General features: G+C 46.5%; 1 protein-coding gene across 1 annotated transcript in view; it reads right to left on the minus strand.

Annotated features, from left to right (window-relative positions):
* GALNT17 (polypeptide N-acetylgalactosaminyltransferase 17) overlaps positions 1 to 15,014 on the minus strand; it is a 603,442-nt gene that overhangs the window by 136,795 nt on the left and 451,633 nt on the right. The window contains exon 6 of the mRNA XM_050783574.1: positions 5,174 to 5,291. Within this exon, the coding sequence (XP_050639531.1) occupies positions 5,174 to 5,291 (118 nt within the window). The remainder of the gene's footprint in view (positions 1 to 5,173; positions 5,292 to 15,014) is intronic.

Consider the following 15,014-nt stretch of genomic DNA (forward strand, 5'->3'; position numbering starts at 1 on the left):
TGGTAGAATGGCTATTATTAACAATTCAAGACCGTGAGCCATGGCTCATGCCTGTAGTCCCAGCACTTCAGGAGACCGAGGCGGGCAGATCACTTAAGGTCAGAAGTTCGAGACCAGCCTGGGCAAGACAGGGAAATCCTGTCTCTACTAAAAATACAAAAATTAGCTGGGTCTGGTGTGCGCCTATAGTCCCAGCTACTCGGGAGGCTGAGGCAGGAGAATCACTTGAACCTGGGAGGCAGAGGTTGCAGCGAGCTGAGATCGTGCCACTGCACTCCAGCCTGGGCGACACAGCAAGACTCTGTCTCAAAAAAAAAAAACAACACACACACACACACACACACACACACAAAGTTAAAAAACAACAGATGTTGGCAAGGCTGCAGAAAACAGGAACACTTGTACACTGCTGGTGGGAATGTAAATTACTTTACCACTGTGGAAAACAGTGTAGAGATTTCTCACAAAACTTAGAACTACCATTCAACTCAGCAATCCCATTACTGGATATATACCCAAAATAAGTAAATCATTCTCACAAATGTTATAATAATTCAATGCACCCACACAGGAATTCTGCGTTTTATTCAGTCCATGGGATTCATGATAAAGCCAAGACATCCTTTGGTAGTCTGGGGATCTGAAAGTGTGTCTCCCTTGTCTTCCTTTAGAAAGAACTTCCCAGCAAGATGCAACAGTCTTGGGTGCCATGTTTTTATGTAAGAGAACAGAAGAAGAGAACGCCTTTTCTTCGTAAATGGACTGATATATTGGAGAAAGACTTTACGTCATTTAAAAGTAACCTATCTTTTCTTCTGTCCTTGGAGAATTTTTTTTTCTCTCTTAACATTTAGACGCGTTACTATAATACGCTTTGTTAATAGTTTCTGATTACTATTACTCAGAGCAAGATGAAACCTTCCAATTTCCATCTCATTTATTTTTTCAATTCTGGCTTTTTGAAACGTCCTTTTCTGTATTGATTGTTTTGGTCACAGGCAAGCTGCCTTTCACGCAGGCCAGAGCCCTAGAGTCAACTGTTATTTTTGTTCAGGGTAAGACTTTCTATTCTTGTGTTCTTGTGACAGATCTTTACTTACTGAGGATGGAATTAAAAAGTAACAAAAAATTTCAAAGATAGAAAGATCACAGACTGACCCATTTCTTGAATTAAAAAAAATCAAGAAAATAGTGTTCTCGCATTAAAATTTTTCCATTGAATGAAAGTATAGGGTTTTGGGTCATTACTTATAGGTAAGCTTGTATATGTAAATGTATGTATGTACACTACATGAAAATTATATATACGCACGTATATATATTTACATAAAGCCCTGCTTCTTTATTCAGGTGGTGGGGATGGATTTCTTAAGAACGCATTTCTTATGCAACTCATTTGAGCTCTAAGCAGTACAAAATAGCACAAAATGAAAGGAGAAGTAGTATTGTCTCTGAAGCGCCTTGTGTATATTATTCCATTTGAAAAAGGGAGCTCTGTCATCAGGAACCCTGTAGTCACCTGGCCGAGGCACCTGTACATCAAGTTAAAAAGGTAGTAGATGCTGGTGCCTACAGGGCTCTGGCTGTGTAGGCTGGAGTAAGAAGAAAGGACTCACTCTGGGCCAGTGTGGTCATGGAGGGACACCTGGAGAAGGGATTAGAAAGAGGTGGATTCTCCCCTAGGCTCCTTTCTACTAAAAGGCCATGCATGTGCCAGGAAGTTGGCTAAACCTAGAGGTAGACCAGTAGCTCTCCAACAAGGGCACGTAACTGTTACCTGGTGGGGTGGGAGGGCTTGGTAAACACAGGGAGCTGGACTCCCTGCCACTCTGGAGTTTCTGGTTCAGTAGGTCTGGGATGGGGCCCAAGAATTTTCACTTCTAACAAGTTCCCAGGTGAGGTGAATGCTGATTGGAAACATGAGAACCAGAGAATTCTGTGTAGACTCGGAACCCAGGCCTTTGCCTTTCTGCAACCAACAGCACCCAATCCCACTTTAAGAACTGGCAGAAAACCAAGGCTTATGTCAAGATCAGCTTGCAGCCTGCAGGATGATGTGGTTTATGGAAAGTTAAGAGGCAAAATTATTCCCCCATCTCCAGCTGCTGGAGATGCCTGGAAGTACTGTAAGAGGCAGGTAATTACACTCTAGGGGGACATCTATGACCCTGAGGCAACTGACACTTTAATAAAGACCCACCCTGAGCGGCAGGGGAGCTGAATTGTCATGCAGGAGACAAAGCCAGGGAGAAATTGCCTGGGGGCAGACTGGGCTCTGCAGGGACCCTTCATTCCAGCCCATCAACAAGGAGTGAGGAATCCCCAAACTGCTTTCCACAAGGGCTGAAAGAACTTAAAAGAGAATTACCATTTGACCCAGTAATCTCATTTACTACTGGTTATAGAACCAAAAGAATACAAATCATTCTACCATAAAGACACATGCACACGTATGTTCATTGCAGCACTATTCACAATAGTGAAGACATGGAATCAACTTAAATGCCCATCAATGGCAGACTGGGTAAAGAGAGTGTTGTACATGTACGCAATGGAATACTGCACAGCTGTAAGAAGGAGGAGATCGTGGATGGAGCTGGAGGCGATTATCCTAATCGAATTAATGCAGAAACATCCAACCAAATACCGTGTGTTTTCACGTATAAGTGGGAGCTGAACATTGAGCACAGATCGTCACAAAGAAAGGAACCATAGACACTGGGGCCTTCTTGAGGGCAGAAGTTGGGAGGAAGGTGAGGATCAAACAACTACCTATCAGGTACTATGCTTATTACCTGGGTAATAATCTGTGCACCAATCTGCGCTCATTGAGGTGTCAATTACCAATACAGGTAATACACAATTCACCTATATAATAAACCTGCACATGAACCCCTCAACCTAAAACCAAAGTTAAAAGAAGAAAAATAAAAAATAAAATAGATCAGGCGTAGTGGCTCAAGCTTGTAATTCAAGCACTTTAGGAGGCCGAGGGGGGTGGATCACAAGGTCAGGAGATCGAGACCATCCTGGCTACCACGGTGAAACCCCGTCTCTACTAAAGATACAAAAACAAAATTAGCCAGGTGTAGTGGCGGGCGCCTGTAGTCCCAGCTGCTCGGGAGGCTAAGGCAGGAGACTGGCGTGAACCCAGGAGGTGGAGCTTGCAGTGAGCCGAGATTGCACCACTACACTCCAGCCTGGGCGACAAAGCGAGACTCCTTCTCAAAAAATTAATTAATTAATTAATTAATTTAATTAAATAAAGGCCAGGCATGGGGGCTCATGCCTGTAATCCCAGCATTTTGGGAGGTCGAGGCAGGAAGATCACCTGAGGTCAGGAGTTCAAGACCAGTCTGGCCAACATGGTGAAATCCCATCTCTACTAAAAATATAAAAAATAGCCAGGTGCAGTGGCACGTGCCTGTAATCCCAGCTATTTGGGAGGCTGAGGCAGGAGAATCACTTGAATCTGGGAGAAGGAGGCTGCGGTGAGCCGAGATCATGCCACTGCACTCCAGCCTGGGCAACAAAGCTAGACTTCATCTCAAATAAAATAAAATAAATAAATAAAAAACAAAAAATAGGGAGTGAAAGGAGAATGTATGTGATCCCACAATCTGGTGGTACAGGGGCGTTGGTGGACAGGACTGTGCTGCTGGGGAAGAACCCAGGAGCCCCCTCCTTGCTTCAGGGATCAGACAGTCCTGCCTGCTAAGCAGTTCCCACCACTACCACCAAGCCTGCAGAGCCTCACACTCAGACCTTTCCTGCCAGGTCACTGCAAAACAAAATGAATCATTTCTGGAGATCCAATGTACAGCATGGTGGCCACAGTTAATGATACGGTATTGTAGACTTTTAATTTCCTAAGAGGATAGATCTTAAATTAGATCTTCTCACCAGCCCCCACACACAGTGGTAATTAGATGGAGGTAATGGATGTGTCAATTAGCGTGATTTTGGTGCTCGTTTCACAATGTATATGTATATCCAAACCTCACCTCACCTGTACACCTTAAACATGTAGTTTTTGTTTTGTTTTGGTTTGGTTTTTGTTGTTGTTGTTGTTTTTGTATGAGACAGAGTCTTGCTCTGTCACCTGGGCTGGAGTGCAATGGCATAATCGTGGCTCACTGAAGCCTTGAACTCCTGGGCTCAAGCGATCCTCTTGCTTCAGCCTCCTGAGTAGCTGGGACTACAGGTTCACACAACCACACCTGGCTAATTTTTTATCTTTTGTAGAGTTGGTGGTTTTGTTATGTCACCCAGGCTGGTTTTGAACTCCTGGGCTCAAGTGACCCTCCTGACTTGGTTTCCCAAGTCACTGGGATTATACGTGTGAGCTAATTTTTTATTTTTTGTAGAGACAGTGTCTCGCTATTTTGCCCAGCCTGATTTGAACTCCTGGGCTCATGTGATCCTCCTGACTCGGCTTCCCAAGTCACTGGGATTACAGGTGTGAGCCACCAAAATCTGTATATGTCAATAACATCTCAATAAAGCTGTTAAAAATAAATCTGCGGGTGTAAAAACTAAACCACAAATGCCTTTGTTAGAGAGGCAGGGTCTCTCTTGCTCTGTTGCCCAGGCTGGAGTGCAGTGGTGCCATCATAGCTCACTGCAGCCTCGAACTCCTGGGCTCAAGCCATCCTCCTACCTCACTCTCCAGAGTAGCTGGGACACAGACATGCACCACCACGCTTGGCTAATTTTTCATTTTTTGTAGAGACAGGGTCTTACTCTGCTGCCCAGGCTTGTCTTGAATGCCTGGCCTTAAGTGATCCTACCACCATGGCCTCCTAAAGCGTTGGGATTACGGGCATAAGCCACTGTGCCTGGCCTAAAAATATTAATTTAAGGAGATCATTTAAGAAACATTTAAGAAGAGAACAAAACTGAATGGGAGTGGGAACCACCCTCTCCAGCTAATGCCCAGAGTGGGTTGCCATGGCATGAAATCTATCAGCCAACATTTAGAGAGGGGAAAGCCTAGGTTTCCCTACCTAAGGAGGGGTGACAATGCAGCTCATGCATCTCCCAGGGACAGAGCGGAGTAAACGAATCTGTCATTCATCAGCTGTAAGAAGCTTTAAATACACCCCACAGATGATCAAGCAGCTCTGCTCACAAACGTGGACACACCAAGAGGAAGGGACACCATGTCACAAACCTTGATTCCTAGTTCAATATTTTCTCCTCCGTACACATCCATGCCAGGATCCAGAAGACCGATTTCACCGAAGAACTTCCTGTTGACCACAAACGAGCAGCCTATCATGGCTGGGGTCCTGCGGGAGGGAGAAAGAAAGGAAGCTCATTGAGGTGTCGGCACCAGAAGCCCTTCCATTGGTACCGTCCTAGCATATACTGGGTTCCAGCCTAGCAAATCAAGTCACTTCCCTCAATTCCCACACCTCCTCTCTCTGTAAGGTTTTTTTTTTTTTTTTTTAGTCGGAGTTTGCTCTTGTTGCCCAGGCTGGAGTGCAGTGGTACGATCTTGGCTCACAGCAACCTCTGCCTTCCGGGTTCAAGCGACTCTCCTGCCTCAACCTCCTGAGTAGCTGGGATTACAGGCATGTGCCACCATACCCGGCTAATTTTGTATTTTTAGTAGAGATGGGGTTTCTCCATGTTGGTTAGGCTGGTCTCGAACTCCCCACCTCAGGTAATCCGCCTGCCTCAGCCTCCCAGAGTGCTGGGTTTATAGGCTTAGTCACCGAGCCTTAGCTTCAGAAGCATCTAGGGATAATGCGGCTCACTCGTAGATGGTGTAAGGGCTGGTCTCATGTATACATGGCGTCTGCACACATAGGAAGTGGTCCCTGCTGCACTCTGTTGACAGCTGAGTGATAGGATGGGGATCCTTGTGCAGTCCCAAAGAAGCTTGGAGGTGGGAAGCAAGATGCATCACTCCCCACCCCAGGAGAAAGAGAATGAGCAAGCTAGGAGTGCAACGGGAAACTGGAGAGAATGAGATTGCAAACAAGGGCTCCAATCTCCATGTTATGGTGGGAGAAAGTGAACCAGGGTGGCGTCTTTAGAAAAGGGTGAAGACTCAGGGAGGAAACACATCCTAGTCCCTAGAGGTATCCATCAGAAATGGCAAGGAGACCACCCCAGCCCGCAGAGAGGAGGTCTCAGCAGGAGAGACAGAGAGCATCTGTAGAGTAACCATGAAGTCAGGACAAAGGATTCTTTTATTTTCATATAAATTCATCCCCTTGGTTGTTTCTTCCTGGGAAGGCTAAAGGCACAAGTTGACCTATTGAAAATTAGAGACAAGAATCAGGTGAGGCAACCTGTCAGAACAACTATTATTAAAAAGTAAAAAAGGCCGGGCGCAGTGGCTCACGCCTGTAATCCCAGCAGTTTGGGAGGCCGAGACAGGTGGATCACGAGGTCAGGAGATCGAGACCATCCTGGCTAACACGGTGAAACCCCGTCTCTATTAAAAATACAAAAAAATTAGCTGGGTGCGGTGGCGGGCGCCTGTAGTCGCAGCTACTCGGGAGGCTGAGGCAGGAGAATGGCGTGAACCTGGGAAGTGGAGCTTGCAGTGAGCCAAGATTGTGCCACTGTACTCCAGCCTGGACGACAAAGTGAGACTCTGTCTCAAAAAAAAAAAAAAAAAAAAAAAAAAAAAAAAAAAAAAAAAAAAAGAAAAGAATAGAAAAAAGAAAAAAAGGAAAAGTAAAAAAAAAAAACCAAACAAAACCAAACAAAAACACACCAGATGTTGGTAAGGTTGTGGAGAAAAGGAAACACTTATACACTGTGGCTGGCAGTGTAAAACAGTTTAGCCCCTGTGGAAAGCAGTTTGGAGATTTCTCAAAGAACTGAAAATAGAACTCCCATCCAACCAAGCAATCCCATTAATGGGTATATACCCAAAGGAAAATAAATCCTTCTACCAAAAAGACACCTGTATCCCCATGTTCATTGCAGCAATATTCACAATAGCAAAATCACGAAATCAACCCAGATGCTCATCAATGGTGGACTGGATGAAGAAAATGTGGTGCATATACACCATGGAATACTATACAGCCAGAAAAAAGGAATAGCATTGTGCCCTTTGCTGCAGCATGGACACAGGTGTTCAACACTAGCATGGAAAAGTTGTTTCCCAGATTTCAGTCCAGGGATCAACTTCATCAGCATCAACCCAGCAACTCCTTAGAAAATGCAGCTTCTGGCTGGGCTAACAAGCAAATTAATGCAGGAACAGAAAATTAAATACCATATGTTCTCACTTGTAAGTGAGAGTGAAACATTGGGTACACACAGGCTTAAAGATGGTAACAATAGACAGGAACTCCAAAAGCAGGTAGGGAGGGAGAGGGGAGAGTTGAAAAACTACGTATTGGGTACTCTGTTCACAATTTAGGTGATGGGATCAACAGACACCCAAACTTCAGCATCACTCAATACACCCATGTATCAAATCTGCACATGTACCTCTTGTATCCAAAATTCTTTTTTTTTTTTTTTTTTGAAACGGAGTCTCGCTCTGTCACCCAGGCTGGAGTGCAGTAGCCGGATCTCAGCTCACTGCAAGCTCCGCCTCCCGGGTTTACCCCGTTCTCCTGCCTCAGCCTCCCGAGTAGCTGGGACTACAGGCGCCCACCACCTCGCCCGGCTAGTGTTTTGTATTTTTTAGTAGAGACGGGGTTTCACCGTGTTAGCCAGGATGGTCTCGATCTCCTGACCTCGTGATCCGCCCGTCTCGGCCTCCCAAAGTGCTGGGATTACAGGCTTGAGCCACCGCGCCCGGCCGCAAAATTCTTTAAAAATCATGTGAGAGCTGCACGCAGTGGCTCACACCTGTAATCCCAGCACCTTGGGAGGCTGAGGCAGGCAGATCACAGGGTCAGGAGATTGAGACCATCCTGGTCAATATGGTGAAACTCCGTCTCTACTAAAAATACAAGAATTAGCCAGGCGTTGTGGTGCGTGCCTGTAGTCCCAGTTGCTCGGGAGGCTGAGGCAGGAGAATTGCTTGAACCTGGGAGGCGGAAGTTGCAGTGAGCTGAGATCACGCCACTGCACTCCAGCCTGGGCAATAGAGTGAGACTCCGTCTCAAAAATCAGTCAGTCAATCAATCATGTGAGACAATACAACACATGCATATATGTGCAGGGATTGACGGGAATGCTGTATTATTCTACCACGTTCTTTGCAATGTTGTATGATGTATGGGACCATGTGTTGTAAATGAGAAAAACCATACTGATAAATATTAAGTATTGTATTACATTGTGCATTGTAGTATAGTATCAATAGATAATTTATTATATCTTTTTGCCTCTGTTTCCAGACTTTATAGGAACCCTTATATAATACATTCATTGAGTAAATATTTTCTCAGCATCTACCAAATCATGCCCTTTTCTATAGCTGGATGTACTCTAGATCCCAGATGCAGCTGGAGACTACTATCCTAAGCAAATTAACTCAGGAACAGAAAACCAAAGACTGCATGTTCTCACTTGTAATTTGGAGCTAAGCATTGGGTATACATGGAGATAAAGATGTCTACGGCATTTTGCTGGTGCTGTAGAAGGTGGGAAAACAGAAGACAGAAGACATACTTCTGTCATCCAAGCAACTAAGAGTGAATATAATAATAATATAATTATTATTATTGTTATTGCAACTATTTATTGAGAAATTTCCTGTCTCAAGCACAAGGTGCAAAGCACTTTCCACGCACATCTCGTGTATGCACAACCACAACCCACTGAAGGAGGCAGAACCATCCCCATTGAACAACTGCGGCACACGGAGATTAGGTGACCTGAGTCACAGAATAGAACTCAGCATCTGCCTGGCTTCAAAGCCCTTGGTTTTAGCCCTTTTGCTTAACTGCATGCCTTAGAAAAGGCTCCATGGAGGAACTGGTAAATGCCCACACTGCCAAAGGCCAGAAACACCGATACGATGCTTCCCTGGGCAAAAGAGACACCTCACGCAGGAGGCCCATTGAAACACCACTGGGGCCGCCAGGAAGCTATTAGGTGGAATTCTTTGGAGCGGAAGTGTGGACTGTAGTCTCAGACCCTCATTGGCCAGTTCTGACTTCTAACTTGACTTTGACCTTTGCATCCCGGTTTCTGATTCCACGGAAAGCCACTAGGTACCCACGTGGTGAGGCAGCAGTGGATGAGCCTCTTCATTCACCTTCAGTGGTGGCACCAGCATGAAATGTGTAGAGTTGAATGCTGGTGCTGCCGCTGAAGACTATAATTGCATAAGTCAATGGAGCACTCTAGATCCCAGTTAAATCTCTACAGGGGACTGGCGCGGTGGCTCACGCCTATAACCCCAGGACTTTGGGAGGCCGAAGTGGGTGAATCACAAGGTCAGGAGTTCGAGACCAGCCTGACCAACATGGTGAAACCCTGTCTTTACTAAAGATACAAAAATTAGTTGGGCGTGGTGGTGTGCACCTGTGATCCCAGCTACTCAGGAGGCTGAGACAGGAGAATCGCTTGAACCTGGGAGGCGGAGGTTGCAGTAAGCCAAGATGGTGCCACTGCACTCCAGCCTGGGCGACAGAGCGAGACTCCATCTCAAAAAAGCAAACAAACAAAAATTTCTACAGGGTATTGTTGTGTGGATTAAACAAGAGAAAACGTGCAATGGGCCCAGTGCACAGAGCAGGAGCTCAACAAGTACTGTGCCTTCACCTTCTCACTGGGAGGTGCCCTTCTGTGTTTTCACAGAAATCTCAAGCCAATCACACGTATGCAAACAGGACCTTGCTTCTGCTAGTGTAGCAGGACCACCCTGGACTATACCAGGGAAAAGCATGGCTTCTAATGTCCACCATTTCCTCCCAGCTCTTAGCCCCTTTTAGAGAAGCAGCCTGACCTTTAGTCTGGAAAAGCATTGAATGAATCCATTCCCTGGCCTCAGCGAACCGAACCAGAAAATGAGCACTGATCCCAAGCCAGGTCAAATTATGTTTCCTCTGAAGCTTGGAATTAGGTTTCTCCTGAAGGGGTGGCTTTGGAAATGAAGACAGCTCTGGGAGCTAGAACTCAATAGGCTCATACACCTTCAGGGCTCAGGCCGCCATTGTGAGCAGTTCCTGAGGGGCTCCATGCACATGGGTGATTGAGCAGAAGGAGGAGGCAGATGGACAATGGAGACTACATGGGCATGAGGGTGACTGGCTACCCGGGAACCCTGGCTTTCCATCTGCTGAGAGCCCTGGCTCTGCTCTCTGACCCTAAGTTATAGGAGGGTCCTTTGTGTCTTTGCAATTGGTCCTTCTCCACATAAACAGTGTTAGATAAGTTTCTATTCTTTGCACCCAAATGGTGATGATGACCTACGCTAACCCCTCCTACTTACGATCCAGAGCAGGAGAAAAAAAAAAAAAGTTTATCTCGCAGCCAGAAGAGGAAGGCTACAGGCAAGATTCCTTCTGGAAGAGCCAGAGTCAGAGTCTACCCAAGACACAGGTACCTGGGTATGCTGGCATCGCACAGAAGCAGGGGACAGGGAGATGTCCTTGGTGTTAGCTCCATTTCCTAGATAGCATTTGTGAGCCCATCAAGAAATTCTGATAAGTTATAAAAAAATCTCCCCAAAAGCCTATGCTTAGAGTCTGAAAACATCCAGCATTGACAAGAGTATGTAGTGAAGACCTTATAAAGATTCTGCTTTCTAACCTCTCAGAGGCAAACAGGGCAGTTAAAACCACAGAAAGCGCTCAGGCCACAAACTCTCCCAAAGCAGTGGCTTTGGGCATTGCCCTGTGTGCGGCAAAGTTGTTTTCCAGAGTTCAGTCTAGGGGCCGACTGTACCAGCATCAACCCAGTAACTCCTTAGAAAATGCAGCTTCTGGCCAGGTGCAGTGGCTTGTGCCTGTAATCTCAGCACTGTGGGAGGTCAAGGTGGGCAGATCACCTGAGGTCAGGACATGGGAAAACCCCCATCTCTACAAAAACAACAAACAAACAAACAAAACACACACACACACACACACACACACACACACACACACACACACACACACACACACATTAACCAGGCCTAGTGGCATGCACCTGTAATCCTAGCTACTCGGGAGACTGAAGCAGGAGAATCGTTTGAACCCAGGAGGCGGAGGTTGCAGTGAGCCGAGATCGCACCACTGCACTCCAGCCTGGGGGAAACAGCGAGACTCTGTTTCAAAAAAAAAAAAAAAAGAAAAGAAAAGAAAAGAGCCAAAAAAATGCAGCTTCTTGGGTCTGGTCCAGAACCATGGACTGGGTCCAGAGACGGAACTCAGAGATTTGTGTTTGCACCTGTGGGACCGTGCTGTGCCTATGGAGCCTTCTACCCCACTGGATGTTCAGGTATCTCCCTGACAGCAGAAAAGTTATGCCTGTCATTTTTCATGGTATTCCAGCAGCTAGAGCACTCACCAAATACTGCTGAGTGAATGAATGTGCAGAACAGATCTGGGGGAGGACTCCTGGTAGGGAAGAGCGCCATGATGCTTCAGGAACCAACTGGATATCAGGGGAGTGTGCACTAACTAGGAGTGGGAGGGAGGGATGAAATATGGAGGAGGGAGAGCAGGATGAAGTGCTAGAGACAGGAAGGAGAGGAGAGGAGAGAAGGGGAGAGGAAAGGAGAGAGGAAAGAGGGGAGGAGACAGAGGGATCAGAAGCTCATCACATCACCTTCACTGAGGAGGGGAGTAGATAGTCTTCCTCCTCTTCCAGATCCCTCTCAGTTACCCTTTGGGTAACATCTGATTTTTTTTTTCTTGAGATGGAGTCTCGCCCTGTTGCTTAGACTAAGGTGCAGTGACGCCATCTCAGCTCACTGCAACCTCCACCTCCTGGGTTCAAGCAATTCTCCTGCCTCAGCCTCCCAAGTAGCTGGGATTAAAGGCGCCCACCACCATGCCTGGCTAATTTTTGTATTTTTAGTAGAGACAGGGTTGCACCATGTTGGCCAGGCTGGTCTTGAACTCCTGACCTCAAGTGATCCACCTGCTTCAACCTCTCAAAGTGCTGGGATTACAGGCGTGAGCCAACGCACCCAGCCCAGCCTGATATTTTAATGTAACTGGGTTTTATCTGGATGGCATCTGTGGCTGTGGGTAGTAAGGAGAGAAGGCTTCACAGCATGACTTGCCCGAAGTCCCCTCTCTGGTGGAAACGGCTCTGCTCAGCACATGTGACAGGGTTCTCTATCAGCGTCCTGGGGTTTCTCACAACAAAGTGGCGAGGTCTCCATTTGGTATGTCTTCGTTCAAACCAGGACAGGGCAGGTCAGCAGCCCAGAGGTGCCCAGGAGGCCGTGGGAAACCAGACCTCCACCTGTGTCCCAGGCGGGCCCTATCGGAACCCACAGATGCAGGGGCAGGAGGTAAGCCCAGTGTGGCAGGGATGTGGAATGAATGTGTGACGATGGTCGCTGTTGGTGTCACAGGAAAATTGTCCTAACTGGCCGGGTGCGGTGGCTCACGCCTGTAATTCCAGCACTTTGGGAGGCTGAGGTAGGCAGATTACTTGAAGTCAGGACTTCGAGGCCAGCCTGGCCGACATGGTGAAACCCCATCTCTACCGAAAATACAAAAATGAGCCAGGCGTGGTGGCAGGCACCTGTAATCCCAGCTACTTGGGAGGCTGAGGCAGGAAAATCACTTGAACCTGGGAGGAGGAGGTTGCAGTGAGCAGAGATCACGCCAATATGCTCCAGCCTGGGTGACAGAGTGAGACTCCATCTCAAAAAAAAAAAAAAGAAAAGAAAAGAAAAGAAAAAAAAAAAAAAGAAAATTGCCCATCACGATCAAAATCTGCTTACAGAGCCTGACAGAGGCTGGAATGGAGAGGCTGGGACTGGCCCCAGCAGGTGACCCTCCCTGGAAGCAGAAGCAGAAAGTCGCTGTTCTGCAAACACCAAGCCTTCCCTATAGTGCTGGGAGATGGCAAGACCCCTGCCAGGTGGCTAATTCTAACTGGTGATCACTGTGGAGGACATTAAATAATGAAAGGACATATCACCCTGGCAGGGTGGCTCATGCCCGTAATCCTAATACTTTGGAAGGCTGAGACAGGAGGATCGCTTAAGTTCAGGAGTTTGAGACCACCTCAGGCAACAAAGCAAAAATTACAAAAATCCCTGTCTACAAAATAAAAAATTAGCCAGGTATGGTGGCTCACACCTGTAATCTCAGCACTTTAAGAGGCCGAGGTGGGAGGCTTGCTTGAGCTTAGGAGTTTGAGGCCAGCCTGGGCAACACAGGGAGACCCTGTCTCTACGAAAAATAAAAAATGAGTCAGATGTGGTGGCATGCATCTATAGTCCTAGCTACTTGGGAGCCTAAGTTGGGAGGATGTCTTGAACCTGGGAGGTTGAGGTTGCAATGAGCTATTATCGCACCACTGTACTCCAGCCTGGGTGATGGAGTGAGACCCTGTCTCAAAAATTTTAAAAAGAAAAAAAAGAAAAAGTAGGCAAAGGATATGAACAGACATTTCTCAAAAGAAGACATGCATACAGCCAACAGACACATGAAAAAATGCTCGTCATTACTGGCCATCAGAGAAATGCAAATCAAAACCACAATGAGATACCATCTCACACCAGTCAGAATGGCAATCATTAAAAAGTCAGGAAACAACAGGTGCTGGAGAGAATGTGGAGAAACAGGAACACTTTTACACTGTTGGTGGGATTGTAAACTAGTTCAACCATTATGGAAAACAGTATGGCGATTCCTCAAGATCTAGAACTAGAAGTACCATATGACCCAGCCATCCCATTACTGGGTATATACCCAAAGGATTATAAATCATGCTGCTATAAAGACACATGCACACATATGTTCATTGTGACACTATTCACAATAGCAAAGACTTGGAATCAACCCAAATGTCCATCAGTGACAGACTGGATTAAGAAAATGTGGCACATATACACCATGGAATACTATGCAGCCATAAAAAAGGATGAGTTTGTGTCCTTTGTAGGGACATGGATGCAGCTGGAAACCATCATTCTCAGCAAACTATCGCAAGAACAGAAAGCCAAACACCGCCTGTTCTCACTCTAAGTGGGAATTGAACAATGAGATCACTTGGACTCGGGAAGGGGAACATCACACACCGGGGCCTATTATGGGGATGGGGAGGGGGAGGGATTGCACTGGGAGTTATACCTGATGTAAATGATGAGTTGATGGGTGCTGACGAGTTGATGGGTGCAGCACACCAACATGGCACAGGTATACATATGTAACAAACCTGCATGTTGTGCACATGTACCCTAGAACTTAAAGTATAATAATAAAAAAAAAAAAAAAAAAAAAGAAAAAAAAGAAAAGACAGATCTGCCCATAGGCAGGCCAGCTAGTGCTGCTGGTGAGCTCAGTGGGCACCTTCTTTGTATTCTGGAGCTACCTGCCTGGACTGACAAACGAGGGGCTGTCCTTGTCCTCTGACTGGGGAGGGGCAGTCCTCCAACAGAAAGCTACCGCCCATCCCATCTGGCACCTGCCTCATGAGTGGCAGGTTAGCCACTTCATCCTGACAATCAGGAGCAAAGCACGGCCCTCGCTTCCCCTCCAAGGAGTCCCCACCACCAGCCCAGCCGCGGAAGCTGCAGTTGATACCACTTGGGGCCTGATGAGACCTGAGAACATGAGTCTCCAGCCTCATCCTTCAAACTCAACGGCGATTATGACCATGAGTGCAAACATTTCAATTCAAAATCTTTCAAAAATGATAATCATATTAAGGGATCTGCCAAAGCCTAATAGCTCCATTACAGAAGAGAAGAACAGAAATTAAAAATAATCACTTATTGTTGCTGTTACAGAAATATATGCAACACACACAACAGTTTCCACTGAATGACAGAAAAGCAAAGGAATAGACAGTGAGGAGAGGGTGGCGGCCCCAGAGATTGGCACCGAGACATATACAGCTTTCTCGAGCTCATCGTGTTTTCTTTTCATAGGTGACAAAGGGCTTATCTGAATTCTAGATGCTTCCCCTCCTCT

This window comes from Macaca thibetana, chromosome 3, assembly GCF_024542745.1.
Source record: "Macaca thibetana thibetana isolate TM-01 chromosome 3, ASM2454274v1, whole genome shotgun sequence".
Classification (NCBI taxonomy): domain Eukaryota; kingdom Metazoa; phylum Chordata; class Mammalia; order Primates; family Cercopithecidae; genus Macaca; species Macaca thibetana.